The 26486-nt window shown below is 44.5% G+C and overlaps 1 protein-coding gene across 2 annotated transcripts; it reads right to left on the bottom strand.

Moving 5' to 3' along the window:
• Positions 1 to 579: 579 nt before the first annotated feature.
• On the bottom strand, positions 580 to 25116 carry LOC110500393 (NEDD4-binding protein 1). Of its 2 annotated transcripts, XR_005038599.2 has the most exons (10): positions 24960 to 25116; positions 23733 to 24022; positions 10891 to 11025; positions 8482 to 10733; positions 8050 to 8180; positions 7729 to 7825; positions 7320 to 7427; positions 6589 to 6632; positions 3294 to 3395; positions 580 to 3095 (listed from the first exon to the last, which is right to left on the bottom strand). XR_005038599.2 is itself a non-coding variant. In XM_036957810.2 (9 exons), the coding sequence occupies exons 2-9, from the start codon at positions 23994 to 23996 to the stop codon at positions 2687 to 2689; spliced, it is 3498 nt and encodes a 1165-aa protein (XP_036813705.2). In that variant the 5' UTR covers positions 23997 to 24022; positions 24960 to 25116; the 3' UTR covers positions 580 to 2686. The 2 variants fall into 2 exon arrangements, 1 of the variants encoding a protein (XP_036813705.2); XM_036957810.2 differs by lacking the exon at positions 6589 to 6632.
• Between the last annotated feature and the right edge of the window lie 1370 nt (positions 25117 to 26486).

The raw sequence follows: 26486 nt of genomic DNA, 5'->3' as shown, positions 1-26486 counted from the left end.
TGACCCGTACCAGGATATTTGAAACCCATTGAAAACCCGTGGACCCGACTGATCCTGCCGTTCAGGAGGCCATCTTACAGCAGGTGAGTCTCACCTGCTCTTCCTCTCAGCTATCATTTACTACAGACTTGCCTGTCTTCTGCAGCGACCATTAAAAGTACCTTTTAAATCATCTTATGCACTTGGTCATGTTTATCACTGCCTATCACTGATGCTATAATGTGTTACGTAGCTTTATGAATGCATACATAAGGGGGTGAATAGTAAAGTGTTAGCCAGTGCTGGCTGCATAGTCAGAACACAAAATGCTGTTTTATTCCTCAGATAAAGAAAGAGCTGAGTAGATGTCTGATGTCAAACTGAGATGGACGGAGCAGCCCGATGGAAAGATCTTCGACAAGCAAGAATAGAGCAAGAAGAAAGGAGGAAAAAGTGAACCGAGTGTGAAGTTGGAACGGTAAATATTGTTACAGGAGGCTATTTGGGACATTTCTGACAGACATCCCAATTTGCCAAAACCTAAAACTGGCCTTACCATAACCAACCCCTTAACCCTAACCTAACCAAGAAATGTCAATGTTTCACCATTTATTCAACCTTTATTTTATGAGCCCTGAATGACATAAATTACAGAAAATACACACATCAATATAAATACAAAATGCAAGCAGAAGGAAAGAAACTACACGGTCATAAAACAAATAACACATTCATCAGTAATAAAGGTCCTAAAATCAGCTTTCTGAATTGCCACAGAGGCACCAAAACAACACATTTAAGAACATTTTGAAGATCGTTCCACAAATAAGGTGCATGAAAACTAAAAGCTGATTTACCTAACTCAGTAGAGAACAAATACATTTCCAGAGTTAACCAGGTGTGGTAACTCGTATGTCAAAGGTTCAGTAATGACGTTAGGTAAAGTGGGACTTTTTGTAAAAGTGCTTTATAAATGAAAACAAAGCAATGTATCAAAAAGGGCCAACCAACTTTCTGGTAGAGAATGCAGAGTGATGAGCATTACAATTGTCGCACGTAACAAAGCGCAATGAGCTATGACAAACGGCATCTAATGGCTTTAATGAAGTAGCAGCTGCTTTCATATAGATGATGTCGCCGTAGTCTAGGACCTATAGGAATGTTGACTGAATAATCTGCATTTTTAAATTTATTTTTTGAACCTTTACTTAAGGTCAGTTACGAACAAATTCTTACTTTCAATGACGGCCTAGGAACAATGGGTTAACTGCCTGTTCAGGGGCAGAACAGATTTTCCAGAACAGAAGACAGATTTGTACCTTGTCAGCTCGGGGATTTGAACATGAAACCTTTCGGTTACTATTCCAACACTCTAACCACTAGTCTACCCTGCCGCCCCAGGTCCTGACTCTCTATTTATCGAGAGACAGGACCTATTTCTATAGAAGAAGCTCATTTTTATTCTCAGCTTCTTAACTAACTCATGAATATGCTTTTTAAAAGACAGCTTTTCATCTATACAGATACTCGGAAGCAGGGACACGATCAATGTTGACACCATCTAAAGTACATATGCTTAACACAGAGCTATGTTTATGTGCTCTAGAGAACTACATATACTTTTACCTGTATTCAATACTAATTTCAGGTCAATAAAGTTTTTCTGTAATACAATGAAGGCAGACTGTAGTTCAGACAGAGCTTGGTCAACCGTGCTTGGTCAACAATAGCATAAACAACAGTACTTTAGGCATACAAGTGCAGGTTACAATTTTTTTTTACAGACAAGTCAATTTTGTTAATGTAAACAGTAAAAAGTACAGGACCAAGAAACAACCCCTGTGGAACACCTTCCATGTTTTTGATTCAATGTACTTAATTTTCTTGTTATTTCTAAGTGTAAACAACTGTCTTAACATGACAAACATGTGTTTGAATTTACATTCGGTGGGTTACATTCAATGTAACAGTCCCCACAAGGAGAACATGTGTAATTGGTTAATTCATTGATTGATTAATAAGATTTGATTGATTATATTTTTTCAATATTACCATCTAATGATTGTTCAATTTGTTAATTCTTGTTATGGTTTATATGCATTTTCTAACTCTTCTTACAATTATATTATTCCTATTTCAAACGGCATTTATGGTATGAACACACAGTATAAAAATAAACAATCGTCCTACTCTTTAAACTACAGTTCATGTAATAACATTAACAAAGTTATACTATTGAACACTTCTGAGTTTGAAATCATTCATTGGAAGTTGAGCATCATCAACTTCATAATTCCATGTTGAATAGATAACATTGTACACTGAATTCAGCAACACTACTCATCCCTAACACAAAATCCAACAGTGGCCAGAAGTGATACAACAAAAATAAAATAAAAATGTAAGGGTACGAATTATGTTTTAAAAATGGTTTTGCAGTATTTAACTCCTGTTTCCAACATTAACTGGATAAAAATCTATTAAGAAACATCATTTGAAGATCTGTATGTCTTTTAACTAAACCTATCATTCAAACACTTAAATAATATACATTACTACATCAATATGCACACGATGGACTAGACTGAATAGAAAGGAAGAAAGAAAGTTATTGGTCTTCGAACATTAGTCTTATTTTTCTGGAATACCACCTCAAACACACGCACGCACAACGCACACACACAAACAAGCGTCCTCCCCCCATCACTCAGTCTACACCCCCCTGCTCACTCTCTATCTGTTGCTGCAGCATAAAGTGTGACAGTGAATTGATGTCGGTCACTGTAGGGTTACACTGCAGCACCAGAGTAACAATGCTGTCTTGTCCTGGGAACACCTGGGATAAGCTCTCCCTAAGTCTGGAGGTCTCCGCTGCACTCCTCTCCATATCCAGGCCAAGGCCCATCCCTGGAACAAGGTCCATTCCAGGGCTACCGTGTCCAGCCTTAGCCTGCCCCTTCCTTTTCCCTCTGTCGCGGGCCTGCCTGGACTCTGGCTCTACAGCTACACCAGGTGTTCTGTCCCTGAACTTCAGGACCTCTGTCTGGGCCCTGGGAGCTTGGGGGAAGGGGGTGGAGGCAATGCCCGCAAATGAGTGACTGCCTGAGACAGGAGCCCTGAGAGAGAGAGAGACAGAGACACAGAGAGACAGAGAGACAGAGAGACAGAGAGAGAGAGAGAGAGAGAGAGAGAGAGAGAGAGAGAGAGAGAGAGAGAAAGAAAGGGACGTAGGGAGAGAAAGAGTATGAGCAATGTGTACATGTTTATGTGGGAGAAATCTAGTCAAAGAGTAAGAGGAAATGTGTATGTGTTACCTGTGCAGTGAGCGTAGGAAGTCATCCAGATGGGGTCCTTCTCGGCCCAGCGGGTCATCAGGCACCATGAAGTGATCACCTACAAACGTGTACTGGAGGAGTCTGGGTAATACAAAATCAGTATGACACTGAGACCTAATTTACAGCTTGTATTAGTCCTATCTGAACAGCTGTGATTAGGATGACATGCCGAACATGGGCCTCGCATTTACTTGCAATTAAACCTTGTTCATAAAATGCGTGCACTCTGGCCGCATTGTGTTCGGATCTAACTTTCCCTCCCATTTATACAGATCATTTGTGGTCACAATTCAATTATATACAGTGTATAGCCTATAAGCCTACATAAGTGGTTCACCAACCTTTAATGAGTGAAAATGCAAGCTGAGATCCACCGCTCAGATTTGATTTGACATTCATTAAAAAAACGTAAGCCTACGCCACATTAACCTATTAAAACCAGTACTGTAGCAATGAGGTTGTTGCAGTAGGCTATAAGCCCAAAACATAAAAAACATTTGAGGTAGGCCATATGATCACACAAGTAATAGATCAGTTGTTGTATTACTTGTGAAGCACAGCTGAGGGAGCATACATTTAAATAATTCACTTTTTATTATACTGGGCTTTTTTACTGGGCCAGCATCTGATGACAAAGGGCAGACAAAGGGTCTGCCTCTCAACATCCCTCCACTAACACTGACCAAAAAGCAGCAGTCTTCCAGATAATACCGAAACTCAAGTCGCACCCCATTATTTCTCCATAATGCACAAATTAATGTTGTTACTCCTATGAACAGAGAAAGTTAAGTATTTCTCGATATTAAAAGACCCAAGCCGCTAATAATAACACAAGCCTATAGATACACTTTCCTTTTACTCATTCATACTTCTGCAGTGCTGGTTGTAGCGCGAGTAGAACACACATTTTATGGCTTATAAAAGTTGAGTAAAATGCTCATAGCGTGGAACTGAGAAAAAATTGCTTTAATTCAAACAACGTGACAGAATAACCGACCCTAAATGGAGACAACGGGAATGAACCATCCGACACCGCCGCAACTTCGGGCGGCTGCAACTGGGGCGGCAGGGTAGCCTAGTGGTTAGAGCATTGGACTGACAAGCTGACAAGGTAAAAATCTGTCGTTCTGCCCCTGAACAAGGCAGTTAACCCACTCTTCATAGGCCATAATTGAAAATAAGAATTTATTCTTAACCAACTTGCCTAGCTAAATAAAGGTAAAACAAAATTTAAAACTGGCCTGTCTGCCACCGCAACTTCGGGCAACTGCAACTGGCCCGTCCGACAACTTCGGGCAGCTGCAACTGGCCCGTCCGACAACTTCGGGCAGCTGCAACTGACCCGTCCGACAACTTCGGGCAGCTGCAACTGACCCGTCCGACAACTTCGGGCAGCTGCAACTGACCCGTCCGACAACTTCGGCAGCTGCAACTGACCCGTCCGACAAACTTCGGCAGCTGCAACTGGCCCGTCCGACAACTTCGAGTGTCATCGTAGGGTATTTCGGAATGAACATGCCAATATTTGCTGACATTTTCACTGCAATATTGCAATAACTATTTACCTATTCCAGACTAAAGTGTGGGCATATATTCTGTTTTAATGCATATTGTGATGAGTGAGAATGTGATCGTTCGAACAGGTTAAAGAGCAAACAATGAAATTATTACAACATAAGTTGACGATAAATGACATCAAATCACGTTATCTACCATAGCTTTGATTGGACTGATCATGTCAACATCATACTTTCAGAATCTTAGCTAGCAAGCAGTCATCATCATGAATCAAGTTGACAATCCTTGTCATTTGAAGAGAAATTGTAGATAAAACGTATCGATGCTCATCGGCCATTGGACATAAACACTACACAGTTGGAAATCGCAAATTCAACAATGAGTGGTTTGGAAGGAATCAGTGGCTAACTGCAAGGGTTGCAAAGCAATCACTAGCCTGCTTTTCAGTGGAGAGGGTGTTTGGTCCATGTCTGGGTTTAAGGGTCTCTTTTACAAGCTTATAAGGATAAACATTCACATGCAACACCAAGGGCCAGATAAGGTTGAATATATTGGTCATGCTGTCAATCCAGCATGACTTCTGCCGCATTCAAAACAACTGGAAAATTGGAACTAGGAAATCTTAGACTTCAGTGAGTTCAAGACAACTGGGAACTCAGATTATACCCTTTGAGTGGTCATCCAACTCGGAATTCCTAGTCGGGAACTCTGGCCTCTTTCTAGAGCTCCAACCTGAATATCACTTTCGACTGTGTTTTTTTCAGTTCCCAGTTGTCGTGAAACCACCATAAATCCAGAGCATGCCAAACCGAAGACAAAGTTTGATGACAAAATTTGCCCACCTTTCTGTTCAAGTGAGCACAGCAAAACAAAGTCCAAAAATGTCTTGTATGCTGCTGCATAAAGGATGTAATATGCCAGGGAGATACATATACTGTAGCTAAGAAAGTAATACCAAATGTATGTTGTGTAGTAAGGTGTTAGTAGCCCATGTGCCTCACCCTAATAATTTGGTACCTTTCCCCCTCACAACGTAGCCTACTGTTCTGACTTGGTGGTGCACATGTAGTCTATTTTAGATAAATGTCATCATCGAATATTTTAAGAGCTTTCATTGTCTGCTTATATGCCCCCTTTATTTATCCTATGGTTCTGACTTGGTGTACAGGGAGAGTACTGTAAGAGCGGTCCATGTTCTGAATTATGTCGCTGTACATTTGAGAACAAATTGTTATATTCACTACGCCCGTCTTAGCTCGCTCATTAATATCTTCATCTAAATTACGGATTGCCTCTTGTCCGCTCATCATTCCCAGTTTGTACATCTGAAATGTCAGTAGAAACCACATTTGTTAAAGGAGGTCAGCCATATCAGCTAGGTTTTTTAAAAAGGCAGTAAATGAGGCTGAATGAACTGCTTCACTGCCAGGCTCCACTGATAGCCAGGTGTAGCGGTGGTAAGGATTCACTCCATGGTGCTGAAAAGAAAGCTCTGCTGTTGGGACAGATTTATGTAGGCCCTAACAGTTTGTGGACACCTTTTGTCACCGTTTATAGTACAATTAATGTATTGTTTAGTGTTGTGTAGAGGCTTTGCTGGTATGCATCAAAACATTTTTGGAGGAGTTTGCCCCACAAAGATTTACATGCTAAAATCGCCACTAACTAGGCCTAGTCTACTTGTAGGCCTACGCCTACTGTTTAAAAAATACCTACCTAAAGCAAAATATCAGAAATAAATGAGCCTATAGCTTACCGGATAATGTAAAGACACAATGTATGAAACTTGATGGGGAAAGTCTGAAGGGGAGAGAGAGACGGTTATAGTGCGATAGTGATGATGAAGACGAAATTGAAAACTCCAAACAAAAATGATATGCACCTGTCCTAAATAATGATCCGCCGTTGATACGTTTTTAGTAAAACGGGTGGTTAAATGCCGACACCACATTTGAATTTGTGTGCAGTGGTACGCTCGCCCCTTGCTCTTTTGACATTCAGTAGGTGGAACATTTAAAATAACGCTTTATTTTAGACGGAGCCTTGATGATGTTGCCCACTGAATGTGGTCAGGCTGGCCTAATTGCATTTACACTGAGAAAATCTGCATTTAGACCTGGCATGAAGATGCGGTTTTTTGATATACGTGAATACAAATGTGCATACAGTCAGCATTTTTTTTAAACAAGATGTAAATAGGGTCTGATGTCATAGAGATATGAGGCCAATATATCACTTTCAAATCAAAGGGGTGTTTGGTTTATACAAAAGGTTGACTTTAGTTGTCCAATCCACTAAGGGAGAATGAAAATGATATGGTTGCTGTCCTGTGCAATGCACACATCTATCCAAAATCTATTTCAGAAAATGTTTCTGATTTCAATGGACAGTTGCTAATACACAGTCAACTTATTGACAAAACATATGTCATGCCCATTTTATCTCAACTGTTTTCTCTCCTCCACTCCTTTCTTTCTCTTGCTCTACCTTTTCTTGATGATGTCTTTCCATTCATGGGACTCATCCAGCAGGTCTCTAAGGTTGTCATTTGTCACAATCACGCCATCTGTCTTCTGGGCCAGCTGCAGCATGAACCTGCAGAGAAGAGCGGGATGAACGACGAGGGAAGAGTGCAATGGGGATGTCAATTCATCCATTTAGAGAATATTCCTTATTAAGCACAAACAAGCCTTATAATGTACATATATGAACTTAAACTGTAACAAAGCTGTTTATAAGCAGTTTTAAGGGAGTTTATAAAATATATTCATGTAAAGTTTAGAAGCCATTAATAAGCGGCTATTAATATAAAGATTGTAAGCTGTTTATAAGCAATGTATATAGTTTAAAAGCTGTTTCCAACAGATCTATAGTATGACCGAAGCAAGGATCCAACCTGTCATCGTATGAGTTTATCCTCTTCCCCTGGACCTCTCTGGAGGGGGTGTAGGACAGGAGACCCAGGTTCTGGAGCTCAGTAAGGTAGTGCTGCTCTGAAAACAACACATACACATTTGCCACAATGAATGAATTCCTTAGGGATAATACTATACAGGCTTGGGGTCAATTCAGGAAGGAAATTAATTAATAGACAAACACATTAATGCCAAATCCATACAAAAAACTTCACTTCCTGAAGTGACTTGACAAAACTGGTGAAATGAAAGAGCTGGATGGATGTAAAAGTCTGGCCTTCCAGATGGACAGGAAGTGTTACCTTTGACCCGGGGGTCTCTCTTCTGCCTCCACTGGGGCAGGAAGGTGCTGATTCTGCGATGGCCGCGGTTCCAGAAGTGTTGCACGGCCAGGGCGATTCCTCGACACGAGAAGAAATTACCCAGACCGTGACTACAGAGGAGTGAAATAAAAACATTAAACACTGCTGTGTAGTATACTTGTTATTTGAATCATGAAAACAATAGCTGTTAGTTGGAGCATAGCATTACAACTAAAACAGTTGTGGAGTCATGTAATGCAGGGGCCACACAGGTATGTCACTTTGTTGTTTCTACACTGCTTTCTGTGAAAGCGTTTACTAAATAACTTAATGAATGAAGGAATAATCTCAACATTTTGCCTGCTCTTCTACATTTTCCATCTTATTGTTAATCTATTTGTCCTCTCACCTCTCTCATTCCCTCGTTCTCACCTCATGGCAACATTGCTCCCGTCGATGACCACCATCCTGAGCCCTGGGTCTCCTGGTTGGTCAGTCAGCTTGAGGTCAAATGGCGTCTGTAGTCCTTCCAGGAAGCGCTGCTGCCCGGTCACTAAAGACCCTGCTGCCATGGGCGGGAGACCCCATCTTTCAACAGCCGGGGCAGGGAGACCCTTTCTTTCTGGAACCTCTGTTGCTAGGGTAAGGAAACCCCGTTTCTCCTTCACTCTGGTTGCTGAGGAGTTATTCACGGTGAGGGCGGAGTCTAAGGTGGTCTGATGTGGCTGGGTGAGAGGGTAAACAAGTTGATGGGGAAATAAGGGAAGGTTGGTGGGTTGTGGAGGTAGTGTGATGGGGTAGGTGGGCTGGGGAGGCCCTCTGACTAAAGGGGGGCTGGCTCGACGGGGAGGGTGTGTCTGGCCGGGTTGCTGTCGTGTCTGTGTGGGGTTCTTCTGGAGACCATGGGTCGGGAACGGAACCTGGTTCATCACAGCATTCCACTGAGCCAGATCCGGTTCAACCCTAACTGGGCCATCAACGGTTCGGTTTGGCACCTTCACTCCTCCTACCTCATCCGCCTTCCTTTCACTCATTCCTTTGGCACTCTTCCTTTCTACTCCTCGGTTTTCAGTAGTTGTGAATGGTTGTGCCGGTGCCTTCCTCTCTTTACCCCTCTCCTTCTCCGTTTCCTCTTTTCTGCACTTCTTTTTCCGTACCTCTGAGACAACCTCATTCACCTCTCTTGGTTCGTCACGTACCCTGTCCTGGGATTTGGCTTCTGTCTCTCTGGTGCCCTCTCTCTGTAGCTCCAGGAGTAGCTGACGTATGGACAGTTCAGGTAACATACTGTATACTTCTGTTACCTTCTCCTCTGTGTACCCACAGTTGGCCGCAGCCCTCTTCAGCACCCCCAGTACAAAATCATCCTCGTTCCCCACCTCTCCTCCCTTACTGTTCCCTTCATCACTCTCCCTGCCCCCCTCACCTCTCCCCCTGTCTACCTCTGTTGAATCCTTGGACAAATCATCAGACACTCCTGCACTCCCCCCCCCTCTTTCCTTCTCCTCTCTTTGCTCTTCTCTAGCCCTCACCCCTTCTCCCACGCCTCCCTCCATCTCCACTCTTTTATCTATACCGCTTCTCTTTCCTGTCACTTCTTCACCTCCGCTCTCCTCCCCCTCGCTTCCCCTCTCCTCCACCTCTCTATGCGCTAGCTCCACAAGGCTGTTCATGGCCAGTCTGGTCCGGTCCTGCTCTTGTTGCACCAGGTCCAGGATCTGGGAAGCTTCTCTGGGTCTGGTCTGGGCTAGGACCCTCAGTACCACGTCTTCCGCATAGCCCATAGCCGTGAAGAACTTCAGAAGCAGGCCAAACTCCTCCTTGCTCCCTACTGACAACATGTTCCCTTCTCCCTCCTCTGTCTCTATCTCCTCCTCCTCTTCCAGGTGTCCCTCCTCCTTTACCTCCTGTGGGGAACGCCCTTGTACCTCTTTTGCCCCCTCCGACCCCTCGGCTCGACCACGAATGTCTTCGTTTTGGGGGAAAGAGTGGAAGATGGGATCTTGGGGGGCTGCTTCGTTCCCAATCCCTATCCCTCCTTGTGTCCCATATCCGCTTCCCTCTGTAACTTTTACAGTTGCGGTAGTGAACGTCTGTTGAGAAAACAGTCCAATATTCCGTAGACCAGGGTCTTGGTTGTGGTAGGAATGTTCGGAAGGTTTGGTCGTTGATTTGGTCATTGAAATCCCCTGTACTTCCTGTGTTAGTGCCTCTAATTTGAATTGGCTGTCCCATAGTCTCTGTGTATCAGTGTCCATTAGACCCACTCTGTCTCTAGACCCCCCAAGACCAAGGTTCAAGCCCAGCCCTGGAATGGGGTTTGAGCCCAGCCCTGGACCAGGATTTAAACACCCATGACTTGGGTTTGAACCCCCATGACCCGGGTTCAAGCCCCCGGGACCAGGGTTAGATCCCAGCCCAGATTCCCTCACCAGATCCAGTAAAGTCTCCTTCACTGCTCCCGGTAGCACTAGCAGGTCCAGAGTGTGCTTGTCATCCCATCTCTCCACCAGGGACTTGAAGGCCCGACGAGAATCCAGGGTCTCGCCTGCTTCCCTGTCCCTAGGCTCGCTGAGTCGTCCCTGGGTGCCCTTGGAGCGCTCCACAAGGTCTGTGATCAGGGAGTAGGCCCTGACCACTGGTTCTGCCAGACCTGAGATGAGCAGGAAGCCTGGGGAAACCACCTGGAGGAAGGAACATTTGAAATGTGCATTTCCTTCTTTCATTATCCATCTATCCATTTGATTGTGTGTGTGTGTGTGTGTGTGTGTGTGTGTGAATACACTTGTCTGTATGCCTGCATTTGAGTATGCGCCTGGAAGCGAGCATGTGTATGCTTACCACTATGCGAGCAGAGGTGTTTCTGATCAGGCAGTCCATGAACAGCCCCCGTGCTCCACAGAACACACAGTGAAGGACCCCTGGATACGGAACTTCCTGCGGGGCCTCCTGGTTCACAACTCCCTTAACAAACAACTGGAGGACAGAGGGGACGTAAGCAACTTCCACACAGACCATCCGCTGGCATGGCGCGGTGCTATATTAACACACTACCCCTCTGTCAAGGGGGGGGGGGGGGGTTGTTAGCGATGGGTGGAAACTCAGGACACTAGACAACAAGGACTCAAGTTCTCTCTTGAGAAAGACTCCCCCACCCCGAGCGAGTCAGACCTCTTCATTATACAACCCCATAGACTAGCAACCCAAGCAGAAAGTCAACCTCCCAGCACAGATCACTACACCCTCACTAAAATGAAGGATAAATTCACCCAGCTGGAGGTAAGGCAGGTGGAGCTGGGGACAGCAAGTGAACACACGCCAGTCAACACAGACCCAGACAACAGTCCAGCACAAAAACACCCCCTCAGCCAGACCTGAAGAGCTGGAGGGGGAGAGAGACATATCAGAACTCTGGATTGTGGTGTGACAACTTCAACAGGAGACAGAGCAGGAGCGGAAGAAGAAGGCCCAGCGGCAGGAGAAGAACAGAGCACTAGAGGAGAAGGTGGAGGGAGAAGGTGAGAAAGATGACGTGTGAGAGAGAACAACCCATTAGAGAGCTGGCCTCCACTGAAGAGAAGCGAGCAGAACAGCCCACCTCAGATCCTAACCATAGCCTCGACATCACAGCAGGACAGATAAATGAAGAACCCCAAGCCCAGGGGATCCCACCCCATAGCACACCCCCATAGCCCTACTGAAAACCCCCCTACACCCACAGAGGACATACATAAGCCACAGATTGTACTTTTTATGGACTCAAACAGGAAATATATAGAAGAAAATCTAATTTTTCCCAAACACAGTCTCTAAACTCTGGTGTCCAAACACCCCACCCATGCCCACATAGGCCCCTTCAGATCAGACCTATGGCCCTCCTGCCTACCCCATGGCCCCCACTCTCGCAAAGAGGACCTCCACATGAAAGTCACACATATGCTCAGGCCGTGAGCAGGTAAACAGGCCCAACCCCCACTCCTACACAAGCTCAAGCCAATGACATGTACCAGATGATGAGCAGGCTCTGCTCACACTTACTGGTCTGAGGCCGAACCACACGACTAACAACACTGGACACTTTATGGAACACAAAGCCTTCACTATCTAATCATGGACTATCCAAGGCCTGAGGTCATCTGCCTTTGGCCTAAAGACCAGGAACCTGGACTTCACCAAAGAAATCAGAAATACAGACATTGTCATCCTGGTTGCCCTCTAGGTTACAGAGAGCTGGAAGTCCCTTCCACCAAACAAACCGATAGTAAAACAGGGAAGGGACTCAGGGGGTATTCTTATTTGGTATAGAGCAGACCTAAGTCACTTTTAAATTAATCAAAACAGCAACATTTTGCTTGAAATTTAAAAAGGAAATGATCTCATCAGAGAAAAATTTCCTCCTGTGTGCTACCTATATCCCCCCACTAGAATACCCATACTTGATTGAAAACAGCTTCTCCATCTTGGAGGGGGAAATCAATAATTTCCAGGCCCAGATACATGTACTCGTCTGTGGTGACCTAAATGCCAGAACTGGACAGGAACCGGACACCCTCAGCACACAGGGGAACAAACACCTACCTGGAGGTGACAGCATTTCCTTCCCCATATGCCCCCCTAGACACAACTATGACAACATAACCAACAAAAACGGGTCACAACTCCTGCAGATCTGTCGCACGCTGGGTATGTACATAGTCAATGGTAGGCTTCGAGGGGACTCCTATAGTAGGTACACCTATAGCTCATCTCTTGGTAGTAGTACTGTAGACTACTTTATCACTGACCTCAACCCAGAGTCTCTCAGAGTGTTCAGTCAGCCCGCTGACATCCCTATCAGACCACAGCAAAATCACAGTCTACTTGAACAGAGCAATACTCAATCATGAGGCATCAAAGCCAAAGTAACTGAGTAACATTAAGAAATGCTATAGATGGAAGGAATACAGTTTGGAAACCTTACCAAAAAACAATTAGGCAACAACAAATTCAATCCCTTTCAGACAATTTCCTTGGTAAAACGTTCCACTGTAATTGTTACGGTGCGTGAATGAGGACCCAAAAGCGAATTAACGTAAACAGAGCTTCTTTAATAACAAAACAAAACGTAGGCTCAGATGGACCGGCAGGTTCCGACAGGACAGGACAAGGTTGCAGCAAACATGACGATAGTCTGGTTCAGGCATGAACAACACAAACAAGAATCCGACAAAGACAGGAACAAAAACAGAGAGAGATATAGAGGACTAATCAGAGGGAAAAAGGGAACAGGTGGGAAAAGGGGTGACGAGGTAGTTAGGAGGAGACAAGGCACAGCTGGGGGAAAGAGGGGGAGAAAAGGTAACCTAACAACGACCAGCAGAGGGAGACAGGGTGAAGGGAAAGGACAGAAACAAGACACAACATGACAGTACATGACAGTACCCCCCCACTCACCGAGCGCCTCCTGGCGCACTCGAGGAGGAAACCTGGCGGCAACGGAGGAAATCATCGATCAGCGCACGGTCCAGCACGTCCCGAGAGGGAACCCAACTCCTCTCCTCAGGACCGTACCCCCCCCCAATCTACTAGGTACTGATGACCACGGCCCCGAGGACGCATGTCCAAAATCCTACGGACCCTGTAGATGGGTGCGCCCTCGACAAGGATGGGGGGGGGGGGGGGAAGACGAGCGGGGGCGCGAAGAACGGGCTTGACACAGGAGACATGGAAGACCGGGTGGACGCGACGAAGATATCGCGGAAGAAGAAGTCGAACTGCGACAGGATTAATGATCCGAGAAATACGGAACGGACCAATGAACCGCGGGGTCAACTTGCAAGAAGTGGTCTTAAGGGGAAGGTTCTGAGTGGAGAGCCAAACTCTCTGACCGCGACAATATCTAGGACTCTTAGTTCTACGCTTATTAGCAGCCCTCACAGTCTGCGCCCTATAACGGCAAAGTGCAGACCTGACCCTCTTCCAGGTGCGCTCGCAACGTTGGACAAAAGCCTGAGCGGAGGGGACGCTGGACTCGGCGAACTGAGATGAGAACAGCGGAGGCTGGTACCCGAGGCTACTCTGAAAAGGAGATAGCCCGGTCGCAGACGAAGGAAGCGAGTTGTGGGCGTATTCTGCCCAGGGGAGCTGTTCTGACCAAGACGCAGGGTTGCGAAAAGAAAGACTGCGTAAGATGCGACCAATAGTCTGATTGGCCCGTTCTGCTTGACCGTTAGACTGGGGGTGAAAGCCGGAAGAGAGACTGACGGAAGCCCCAATCAAACGGCAAAACTCCCTCCAAAATTGAGACGTGAATTGCGGACCTCTGTCCGAAACGACGTCTGACGGAAGGCCATGAATTCTGAAAACATTCTCGATGATGATTTGTGCCGTCTCTTTAGCAGAAGGAAGCTTAGCAAGGGGAATAAAATGAGCCGCCTTAGAGAACCTGTCGACAACCGTAAGAATAACAGTCTTCCCCGCTGACGAAGGCAGTCCGGTGACAAAATCTAAGGCGATGTGAGACCACGGTCGAGAGGGAATGGGAAGCGGCCTGAGCCGGCCGGCAGGAGGAGAGTTACCGGACTTAGTCTGCGCGCAGACCGAACAAGCAGCCACGAAGCGACGCGTGTCATGCTCCCGGGTGGGCCACCAAAAGCGCTGGCGAATGGAAGCAAGCGTACCCCGAACGCCAGGGTGGCCGGCTAACTTGGCAGAGTGAGCCCACTGAAGAACGGCCAGACGAGTAGGAACGGGAACGAAAAGAAGGTTCCTGGGACAAGCGCGCGGCGACGGAGTTTGAGTGAGTGCTTGCTTTACCTGCCTCTCAATTCCCCAGACAGTCAACCCGACAACACGCCCCTCAGGGAGAATCCCCTCGGGGTCAGTGGAGGCTACTGAAGAACTGAAGAGACGAGATAAAGCATCAGGCTTGGTGTTCTTAGAGCCCGGACGATAAGAAATCACAAACTCGAAACGAGCGAAAAACAGCGCCCAGCGCGCCTGACGCGCATTAAGTCGTTTGGCAGAACGGATGTACTCAAGGTTCCTATGGTCAGTCCAAACGACAAAAGGAACGGTCGCCCCCTCCAACCACTGTCGCCATTCGCCTAGGGCTAAGCGGATGGCGAGCAGTTCGCGGTTTCCCACATCATAGTTACGTTCCGACGGCGACAGGCGATGAGAAAAATACGCGCAAGGGTGGACCTTGTCGTCAGAGAAGGAGCGCTGAGAAAGAATGGCTCCCACGCCCACCTCTGACGCGTCAACCTCGACAATGAACTGTCTAGAGACGTCAGGTGTAACAAGGATAGGTGCGGATGTAAAACGATTCTTGAGGAGATCAAAAGCTCCCTGGGCGGAAACGGACCACTTAAAGCACGTCTTGACAGAAGTGAGGGCTGTGAGAGGGGCTGCCACCTGACCGAAATTACGGATGAAACGACGATAGAAGTTCGCAAAGCCGAGAAAGCGCTGCAACTCGACGCGTGACTTAGGGACGGGCCAATCAATGACAGCTTGGACCTTAGCGGGATCCATCTTAATGCCTTCAGCGGAAATAACAGAACCGAGAAATGTGACGGAGGAGGCATGAAAAGAGCACTTCTCAGCCTTCACAAAAAGACAATTCTCTAAAAGGCGCTGGAGGACACGTCGAACGTGCTGAACATGAATCTGGAGTGACGGTGAAAAAATCAGGATATCGTCAAGGTAAACGAAAACAAAGATGTTCAGCATGTCTCTCAGGACATCATTGACTAATGCCTGAAAGACAGCTGGAGCGTTAGCGAGGCCGAAAGGAAGAACCCGGTATTCAAAGTGCCCTAACGGAGTGTTAAACGCCGTCTTCCACTCGTCCCCCTCCCTGATGCGCACGAGATGGTAAGCGTTACGAAGGTCCAACTTAGTGAAAAACCTGGCTCCCTGCAGGATCTCGAAGGCTGAAGACATAAGAGGAAGCGGATAACGATTCTTCACTGTTATGTCATTCAGCCCTCGATAATCTATGCAGGGGCGCAGGGACCCGTCCTTCTTCTTAACAAAAAAAAACCCCGCTCCGGCGGGAGAGGAGGAGGGGACTATGGTACCGGCGGCAAGAGCTACAGACAAATAATCTTCGAGAGCCTTACGTTCGGGAGCCGACAGAGAGTATAGTCTACCCCGGGGGGGAGTGGTTCCCGGAAGGAGATCAATACTACAATCATACGACCGGTGTGGAGGAAGAGAGGTGGCCCTGGACCGACTGAACACCGTGCGCAGATCGTGATATTCCTCCGGCACCCCTGTCAAATCACCAGGCTCCTCCTGTGAAGAAGAGACAGAGGAAACAGGAGGGATAGCAGACATTAAACATTTCACATGACAAGAGACGTTCCAGGAGAGGATAGAATTACTAGACCAATTAATGGAAGGATTATGACAAACTAGCCAGGGATGGCCCAAAACAACAGGTGTAAAAGGTGAACGAAAAATTTAAAAAGAAATGGTTTCGCTATGATTACCAGAAACAGTGAGGGTTAAAGGTAGCGTCTCACGCTGAATCCTGGGGAGAGGACTACCATCCAGGGCGAACAAGGCCGTGGACTCCCTTAACTGTCTGAGAGGAATGTCATGTTCCCGAGCCCAGGTCTCGTCCATAAAACAGCCCTCCGCCCCAGAGTCTATTAAGGCACTGCAGGAAGCTGACGAACCGGTCCAGCGTAGATGGACCGACAAGGTAGTGCAGGATCTTGAAGGAGAGACAGGAGTAGTAGCGCTCACCAGTAGCCCTCCGCTTACTGATGAGCTCTGGCTTTTACTGGACATGAAGTGACAAAATGACCAGCAGAACCGCAATAGAGACAGAGGCGGTTGGTGATTCTCCGTTCCCTCTCCTTAGTCGCGATGCGGATACCTCCCAGCTGCATAGGCTCAGCACCCGAGCCGGCAGAGGAAGATGGTAGTGATGCGGAGAGGGGGGCAACGGAGAACGCGAGCTCCTTTCCACGAGCTCGGTGACGAAGATCAACCCGTCGCTCAATGCGAATAGCGAGTTCAATCAAGGAATCCACGCTGGAAGGAACCTCCCGGGAGAGAATCTCATCCTTTACCTCTGCGCGGAGACCCTCCAGAAAACGAGCGAGCAAAGCCGGCTCGTTCCAGCCACTGGAGGCAGCAAGAGTGCGAAACTCAATAGAGTAGTCTGTTATGGATCGATTACCCTGACATAGGGAAGACAGGGCCCTGGAAGCCTCCTCCCCAAAAACAGATCGATCAAAAACCTGTATCATCTCCTCCTTAAAGTCCTGATACTGGTTAGTACACTCAGCCCTTGCCTCCCAGATTGCCGTGCCCCACTCACGAGCCCGTCCAGTAAGGAGAGATATGACGTAGGCGACACGAGCAGTGCTCCTGGAGTAAGTGTTGGGCTGGAGAGAAAACACAATATCACACTGGGTGAGGAACGAGCGGCATTCAGTGGGCTCCCCAGAGTAACACGGCGGGTTATTGATTCTGGGCTCCGGAGATTCGAAAGCCCTGGAAGTGGCCGGTGGATCGAGGCGGAGATGGTGAACCTGTTCTGTGAGGTTGGAGACTTGGGTGGCCAGGGTCTCAACGGCATGTCGAGCAGCAGACAATTCCTGCTTGTGTCTGCCTAGCATCGCTCCCTGGATCTCGACGGCTGAGTGGAGAGGATCCGAAGTCGCTGGGTCCATTCTTGGTCGGATTCTTCTGTTACGGTGCGTGAATGAGGACCCAAAAGCGAATTAACGTAAACAGAGCTTCTTTAATAACAAAACAAAACGTAGGCTCAGATGGACCGGCAGGTTCCGACAGGACAGGACAAGGTTGCAGCAAACATGACGATAGTCTGGTTCAGGCATGAACAACACAAACAAGAATCCGACAAAGACAGGAACAAAAACAGAGAGAGATATAGAGGACTAATCAGAGGGAAAAAGGGAACAGGTGGGAAAAGGGGTGACGAGGTAGTTAGGAGGAGACAAGGCACAGCTGGGGGAAAGAGGGGGAGAAAAGGTAACCTAACAACGACCAGCAGAGGGAGACAGGGTGAAGGGAAAGGACAGAAACAAGACACAACATGACAGTACATGACAGTAATAGTGAAGGTGTAAACTTGGCAGTAGAAAATCTTAACAGTATATTTGACCTCTCAGCTTCCCTATCAAATCGAAAAACCTCAAAAAGAAAACCGAAGAAAATGAACAACAATGACAAATGGTTTGATGAAGAATGCAAAAATCGAAGATTTTTTTTTAGAAACCTGTCCAACCAAAAACATAGAGACCCGGAAAACCTGAGTCTACGCCTTCACTATGGTGAATCACTAAAACAATACAGAAATACACTACGGAAAAAGAAGGAACAGCACGTCAGAAATCAGCTCAATGTAATTGAAGAATCCATAGACTCTAACCACTTCTGTGAAAATTGGAAAACACTAAACAAACAACAACAAGAAAAATGATCTATCCAAAATGGAGATGTATGGGTAAACCACTTCTCCAATCTTTTTGGCTCTATAACAAAGAATAAAGAGCAAAAACATATACATGATCAAATACAAATCTTAGAATAAACTATTAAAGACTACCAGAACCCACGGGAGTCTCCAATTTCCTTAAATGAGTTACAGGACAAAATAAAAACCCTCCAACCCAAAAAGGCCTGTGGTGTTGATGGTATCCTTAATGAAATGATCAAATATACAGACAACAAATTCCAATTGGCTATACTAAAGCTCTTTAACATCACCCTTAGCTCTGGCATCTTCCCCAATATTTGGAACCAATGACTGACCACCCCAATCCACAAAAGTGGAGACATTATTTGACCCCAATAACTACCGTGGGATATGCGTCAACAGTAACCTTGGGAAAATCCTCTGCATTATCATTATCAGCAGACTCGTACATTTCCTCAATGAAAACAATGTACTGAGCAAATGTCAAATTGGCTTTATACCAAATTACCGTACAACAGACCATGTATTCACCCTGCACACCCTAATTGACAACCAAACAAACCAAAACAAAGGCAAAGTTTTCACATGCTTTGTTGATTTCAAAAAAGCCTTCGACTCAATTTGGCATGAGGGTCTGCTATACAAATTGATGGAAAGTGGTGTTGGGGGAAAAACATACGACATTATAAAATCCATGTACACAAACAACAAGTGTGCGGTTAAAATTGGCAAAAAACACACACATTTCTTCACACAGGGCTGTGAGGTGAGACAGGGATGCAGCTTAAGCCCCACCCTCTTCAACATATATATCAACGAACTGGCGCGGGCACTAGAAAAGTCTGCAGCACCCGGCCTCACCCGACTAGAATCTGAAGTCAAATGTCAACTGTTTGCTGATGATCTGGTGCTTCTTCACCAACCAAGGAGGGCCTACAGCAGCACCTAGATCTTCTGCACAGATTCTGCCAGACCTGGGCCCTGACAGTAAATCTCAGTAAGACCAAAATAATGGTGTTCCAAAAAAGGTCCAGTCGCCGGGACCACAAATACAAATTCCATCTAGACACCGTTGCCCTAGAGCACACAAAAAACTATACATACCTTGGCCTAAACATCAGCGCCACAGGTAACTTCCACAAAGCTGTGAACGATCTGAGAGACAAGGCAAGAAGGGCATTCTATGCCATCAAAAGGAACATAAAATTCAACATACCAATTAGAATCTGGCTAAAAATACTTGAATCAGTAATAGAGCCCATTGCCCTTTATGGTTGTGAGGTCTGGGGTCCGCTCACCAACCGAGACTTCACAAAATGGGACAAACACCAAATTGAGACTCTAAAAAAATATCCTCCGTGTACAACGTAGAACACCAAATAATGCATGCAGAGCAGAATTAGGCCGATACCCACAAATGATCAAAATCCAGAAAAGAGCCGTTAAATTCTATAACCACCTAAAAGAAAGCGATTCCCAAACCTTCCATAACAAAGCCATCACCTACAGAGAGATGAACCTGGAGAAGAGTCCCCTAAGCAAGCTGGTCATGGGGCTCTGTTCACAATCACAAACAAACCCCACAGAGCCCCAGGACAGCAGCACAATTAGACCCAACCAAATCATGAGAAAACAAAAAGATAATTACTTGACACATTGGAAAGAATTAACAAAAAAAAACAGAGCAAACTAGAATGCTATTTGGCCCTAAACAGAGAGTACACAGTGGCAGAATACCTGACCACTGTGACTGACCCAAACTTAAGGAAAGCTTTGACTATGCACAGACTCAGTGAGCATAGCCTTGCTATTGAGAAAGGTTGCCATAGCCTGTCTTCTCTTGAGAGCCAGGTCTGCCTATGTGCACACTGCCCACAAAATAAGGTGGAAACTGAGCTGCACTTCCTAACCTTATGCATGACTATATTAGACACACATTTCCCTCAGATTACACAGACCCACAAAGAATTCAAAAACAAACCCGATTTTGATAAACTCACATTTTTATAGGGTGGAATACCACAGTGTGCCATCACAGCAGCAAGATTTTTGACCTGTTGCCACAAGAAAAGGGCAACCAGTGAAGAACAAACACCATTGTAAATAAAACCCATATGTATGTTTATTTATTTTCCCTTTTGTACTTTAACTATTTGAACATAATATGACATTTGTAATGTCTTTATTCTTTTGGAAGTTTTGTGAGTGTAATGTTCACTGTAAAAAATATATACAGTGGGGCAAAACAGTATTTAGTCAGCCACCAATTGTGCAAGTTTTCCCACTTAGAAAGATGAGAGAGGCCTGTAATTTTCATCATAGGTACACTTCAACTATGACAGAAAAAAGTATTTGGTCAATAACAAAAGTTTATCTCAATACTATATACCCTTTGTTGGCAATGACAGAGGTCAAACGTTTTCTGTAAGTCTTCACAAGGTTTTCACACACTGTTGCTGGTATTTTGGCCCATTCCTCCATGCAGATCTCCTCTAGAGCAGTGATGTTTTGGGGCTGTTGCTGGGCAACACGGACTTTCAACTCCCTCCAAAAATGTTCTATATACTTATTTTCTTATTTTCCACCATTTTCCACCATACCATACCATACTTATTTTCCACCATAATTTGCAAATAAATTCATAAAAAATTCTACAATGTGATTTTCTGGATTTTTAAAAATCATTTTGTCTGTCATAGTTGAAGTGTACCTATGATGAAAATTACAGGCCTCTCTCATCTTTTTAAGTGGGAGAACTTGCACAATTGGTGGCTGACTAAATACTTTTTTGCCCCACTGTATAGTTTATTTCACTTTTGTTTAATATATATTTCACTTGCGTTGGCAATGAAAACATGTTTCCCATGCCAATAAAGCCCCTTAAATTGTATTGAAATTGAGAGCGAGAGAGATAGAGCGAGAGAGATGGGTTGGGATAATGGTGGAGGGCAGATTGAGAGAGAGAGTGAGAGACACAGAGAGAGAAAGAGAGAGAGAGAGAAAGACAGAGTGAGAGACAGACATAGAGCGAGAGAGAGAAAGACAGAGAGAGAGAGAGAGAGAGAAAGACAGAGAGAGAGAGAAAGAGAGAGACAGAGAGAGAAAGACAGAGAGTGAGAGAAAGACAGAGTGAGAGACAGACATAGAGAGAGAGAGAGAGAGAGACAGAGAGAGACAAAGAGAGAGAGAGAGAGAGACAGAGAGAGAGAGAGAGAGAGAGACAGAGAGAGAGAGAGAGAGAGAGAGAGACAGAGAGAGAGAGAGAAAGACAGAGAGACAGAGAAAGACAGAGAGAGAGAGAGAGAAAGACAGAGAGACAGAGAAAGATAGAGAGAGAGAGAGAGAGACAGAGAGAGAGAGGTACTTGGGTCCTATATAATGTTATAACATAGGGTTTGGAGTTTTCCCCGGTCAGATGACGTGATCAGAAAACCCCCAGGTCCCTTATGACACATATAGTGAAATTACCACCTAGTGTTAATGCAAAAGACAAAAAGGTTCATCTCAACCGTAAAACATGTTAACATAAGGGCATTTCCATCTAAAAGGACCCATGAGCACCAACATCTGAAGTTCATAGGAGCATGTCAAATTGGGTGTGAAATGAAAGTTAAGAGTCTATATGTTATTTAAAAACATTTTTCAACCTTTTTCCATTCTAAAAATGTGAAATAAGCAAAGGCTTTGATTTCTGGTCAAACATGGAAAAGAGGCCTTAGACAACAAATGTCTTAAGAGGTATTAGAAAAACAAGTAATGACCCCTGCCAACTAATATCTACACTTACATTTGGTTTTGGAGAAATGATTTGCCTTCTCTAAGTGTGCCTTGTAATTCCGTTACCAAAAACCCACATATCTTGAAGATATTTTCTCATTCCTCTCCCTCATGTAGAGGGAGGAAAATGTATGTTCACAGAAGTAACAAATAAAGGTTGACCTACAAATTAGTTATAGTGTTGTTACTGACAAGAAGTTTGTTTATGAATTATTAAGTGAATGAAACTCATAATTATGATAATTAATCAGTAACAGAATTACTACAATTGAATTGGCTTCAATAGTAGTCAAACAACACAGTTGGGTCACTTGCTACTGTCCTCCCTTCCACTGGCATACTATTATGTTCAGCTCATAACAGTTTTATTCGCTTTCTGTCGTTTGGTGGTCAACGCAAGACTGTGACTGTCTTGAAAACCACTCCCCCCTCTCACTCTCTCCAGTTAATGTCACCTCTACCGGCTCTTACTGACACCTACCATGTTTCGATTTACTGTAACAAACATCCTCACCCACTGAGCACCGACCAACACTGGACGTCAATGTACACTAAAAAGTTGTTGAAATTTGGTCCTGGCCGGAACAGATCTGAACCACTCATAGACGACTATGTTGCACAAGTTTGGACAGCACAGTACAGTAGATCTCAGTAGGGAACAGTACAGTAAAGACAAGTATAGTAGAGTAAAGCACAGTACTGTGAAGTAGAGTTCAGTACAGTACAGTAGGGCACACTAAAGTAGAGCACAGTCTAATATACTGTACTGAACATATCTACTGTGCTGTGCTCTACTGTATTGTACTGTACTCTGCTGTACTGTGCTGTCCAAAGTTGTGAAACATAGACATCTATGATTGTTTCAGATTTGGTCTGGTCCAGACCAACCAAATGTGGTATTGTTTGGGGGCGGAGCTCATTAAAATAATAGCCAGATGTGTAGAATAATACCCATATATGCAAAAGAAGGATATTGCACATTTCTACCTTTGTTTACCTATTCAGGATACATCACCATGAAGAGAATGATATTTATATCCATAATTATGCATTTCTGTATCGTACAGATCAGGGACCCATAACGTAATTCCATTACCAGATGTAAATGCACTTCACCTGCTGTAGTTCAATAACAATATTTTTTGGGGGAAAACGTGGTCGCATAAAAAACTGAGGGAGATTTGACCGTAATTTTGTTACCAAACTTTGGTATCAGCACGGTTCTTCCAGTAAATGTTTATTTTTTATATCTGTGTAAATTGGTGTAAATGAAGTGTAAATCTGTGTAAATAAAGTCAAAGCGTAATTCTGTTACCATGAAATTGTAAATTGGTGTAAATGAAGTGTAAATCTGTGTAAATAAAGTCAAAGCGTAATTCTGTTACCATGAAATTGCCCATAGCATTAAAACTAAGAGTTCAGAACAATAATAATAAAAATAATAATTATACGAGTCATTTCTTACTTTGGCAGCCACAACGTCGTTCCTTCCTCCTCTTAGTTTAAGCCAGATTTGTCCATCATGTGGCAACACAGCATCCTCCTCTCTCCCGATCATAAAGGACACCCCAAATATCCTCTCCAGGGAGGGGTGGAAGGACAGTAGGGCTCCGCGTAGCGCGCCGGAACACGCAAACTCATCCTCCACCCGGTCCTCTCCTCCTCCATCACTCCATCCTTCTCTCTCTATTCCAGACATTGGAGAGAGATGGCTCAGGGCAGAGGCCATGGGAATGGGGGTTGTGTCAGAACTCACTGAGAGGGTGGGAGAGAGAGATAGAGACAAAGAGACAGACAGAGGGATATGGAAAGAGAGAGAGAGAGAGCGAGACACACAGAGAAATAAATGGTCTGTCAATTTATTATATTTCCATATTCTATTTCCAATAAAATATTAATAATGTAATATGCCCATGTCAGGCAATGATCTGCCATAGATCTATAGAGAGAAATAGTAATGTTTTTTTTTTTGTAGGCACTAACTCCGCCATGGCTCGTTGGACAAAGTCTATGGGGGAAATGAATGGCGTTTTTTGGATAAACGCTGAAAATAAGGACTGTGGTAAACACAGGCTTTGGAGATCTTATACGTTTTGTTCTAGGAGATAATCTTCATCAGCTAACGTCCCTTTTTGTGAATTTTGAAGAATTTATGTAATAAAAAATATCACATAAAGGCTTAATAATTCAAAGGTCATGTTAGCTGACTGCTATTATTTCATAGAACAAAACGTATAACATCTCCTACGCCTGTGTTAACCTTCTTTTCGGCGTTTATTCCAAAACTCTTTCCCCGTTCATTTTTATCATAGCGATGGTTGAACGAACGAGGTAACTCATTTCCGGGTTTTAGGACTACAAGCTGGCGAACTCTATGGGTCGAGCGAGATCTGGAAGGTTTGCCTCGCGAGGACTTCTTAGTAGGAATAATAACAGGAATTGACAAACATTCTCTAAACCCAATCTCGTCCACAGCTAACAATAGTTTTATTTAATTTACAAAGTTAAATGTAGACTTTACATTTAAATAATATTATGAACAAACTCAACAATTCTCTAAACGCATTCCTCCTTCTCCCAAAGTCGCTCTCTTTCACTGTGGCTCAAAATGTAGATTTCTAATAGGCTATTGGAATAATTTGATGCTGCCTTCTGCGAATTTAAAATAATACAGTACAAAATTCATAAATACCGTAAGATCAAAAAACGATGTGCCAGACCGACAGTAGCCGTTGGTAAAATAAAACGAGATAAAGTGTCAATTGAACAACATTTGAGTTTCTGTCTGAACTTGTGTGGTCTTCAAAACGAAACAATAGACACAACAACGTAAATGCTAGAGTATCTGCGACATTCATAAAGCCAACTCAACTCCTATCTCTTGCCAGTCACATGCACGACTTCAATTTGCTATTATCGGTAATACCGTAAACCGACAGTTAAGTTGCATATTCATTATTGATTAAATATCGTTGGTGCTTTAGAATCAGGACTAACGGTTTTACATAAATATGACATTCAAAGTTACTGAATACTTGTAAAACAAGCACATTAAACCCGACCTCTCGGTGAAGGGTGACACCAGGAAACAAAAATGCGCAGATACACCAGGCTGTACGATCAAAACACAGAGAGTAAATCAAGAGATAAGGGGAATTCCATTTACGTCATGCACGACATAGAACACTTCCCTTTCCATAGATAAGTAGGTGGTTCCGCTGTAAACTAGAATTAACTTCACCCTGTAATTCTTTGCAACTAATAATCGAATCTAGCATTTCGTGACAGTAATTGTCAGTTGAAGAATCCAAGCCTAAAACCATCATATTAACCATAACCCCTCTGTTTCGTTATTTCTATAAATTATAATGGCATTGGGGCAGGGTCGGGGTAGGGGAGAGAAAAAAACATTGGATATTTATATATGGGGACCTTTCTGCGTGGAGAGTTACCAGCGCTGCTTTGTAAGCGGTTCCCTCATGATATGCTCTTATTTATTTAGTTGTGGGGGTTTGGAGTCAGACACATGCTCTGCTGTAAAACATACAGTATAGTTTGAGTGAAGTTGGGTTTCTCTCCCTCTCTGTTCCTCTACCAGTTGTGGTGGATATCAAGTGATCTGGAGCAGTGCTTGCAATTAATTGTTCAGTTCTGTTTTCTATTAGTTTACAATTCTAACCTTGGCTAAAAGGGAATGGGAAAAATATAAAATAAGGAACATGGCATTCTCTCGCCCTAGGCTCGCAGGCCTGCCCATGTCAAAGGCCTGCTCATGACCACAGCAAGCTACACAGTGCTGGGTGCGGCCCAGAGATCAGTTCTTGCCACCTGGTCTCAGAGCATTTTATTATTCTGTACGTAAATCCGAGACACTCCATTTAGTATGATATGTTACGTTTGTATGGTATGTATTCGTTTGTGGATGTCCATCCCCCATTTCGTATGATATGCTACGAATTACAATTTATATTATATGTTACAAATTTGTAAAACGTACAATATGTTGCAATTTCTAGCTAGGTGGCTAGGTGACTAACGTTAGCTAGGTTAGGGGTTAGGGTTAAGGTTAGGCTTATGTTTAGGAGTTAGGTTTAATGGAAGGGGAAGGGTTAGCTAAAAGGGTTAAGGTCAGGGTTAGAGGAAAGGTTAGCTAACATGCTAAGTAGTTGCAAAGTAGCTAAAAAGTAGTAAGTAGTTGAAAAGTCACTAATTAGCTAAA

This window comes from Oncorhynchus mykiss, chromosome 21 (assembly GCF_057628025.1).
Source record: "Oncorhynchus mykiss isolate SJ-2025 chromosome 21, ASM5762802v1, whole genome shotgun sequence".
NCBI classification, from domain to species: Eukaryota; Metazoa; Chordata; class Actinopteri; order Salmoniformes; family Salmonidae; genus Oncorhynchus; species Oncorhynchus mykiss.
The sequence above is the reverse complement of the archived record's forward strand: the minus strand, read 5'-3'. Positions and strand labels throughout refer to the sequence as shown.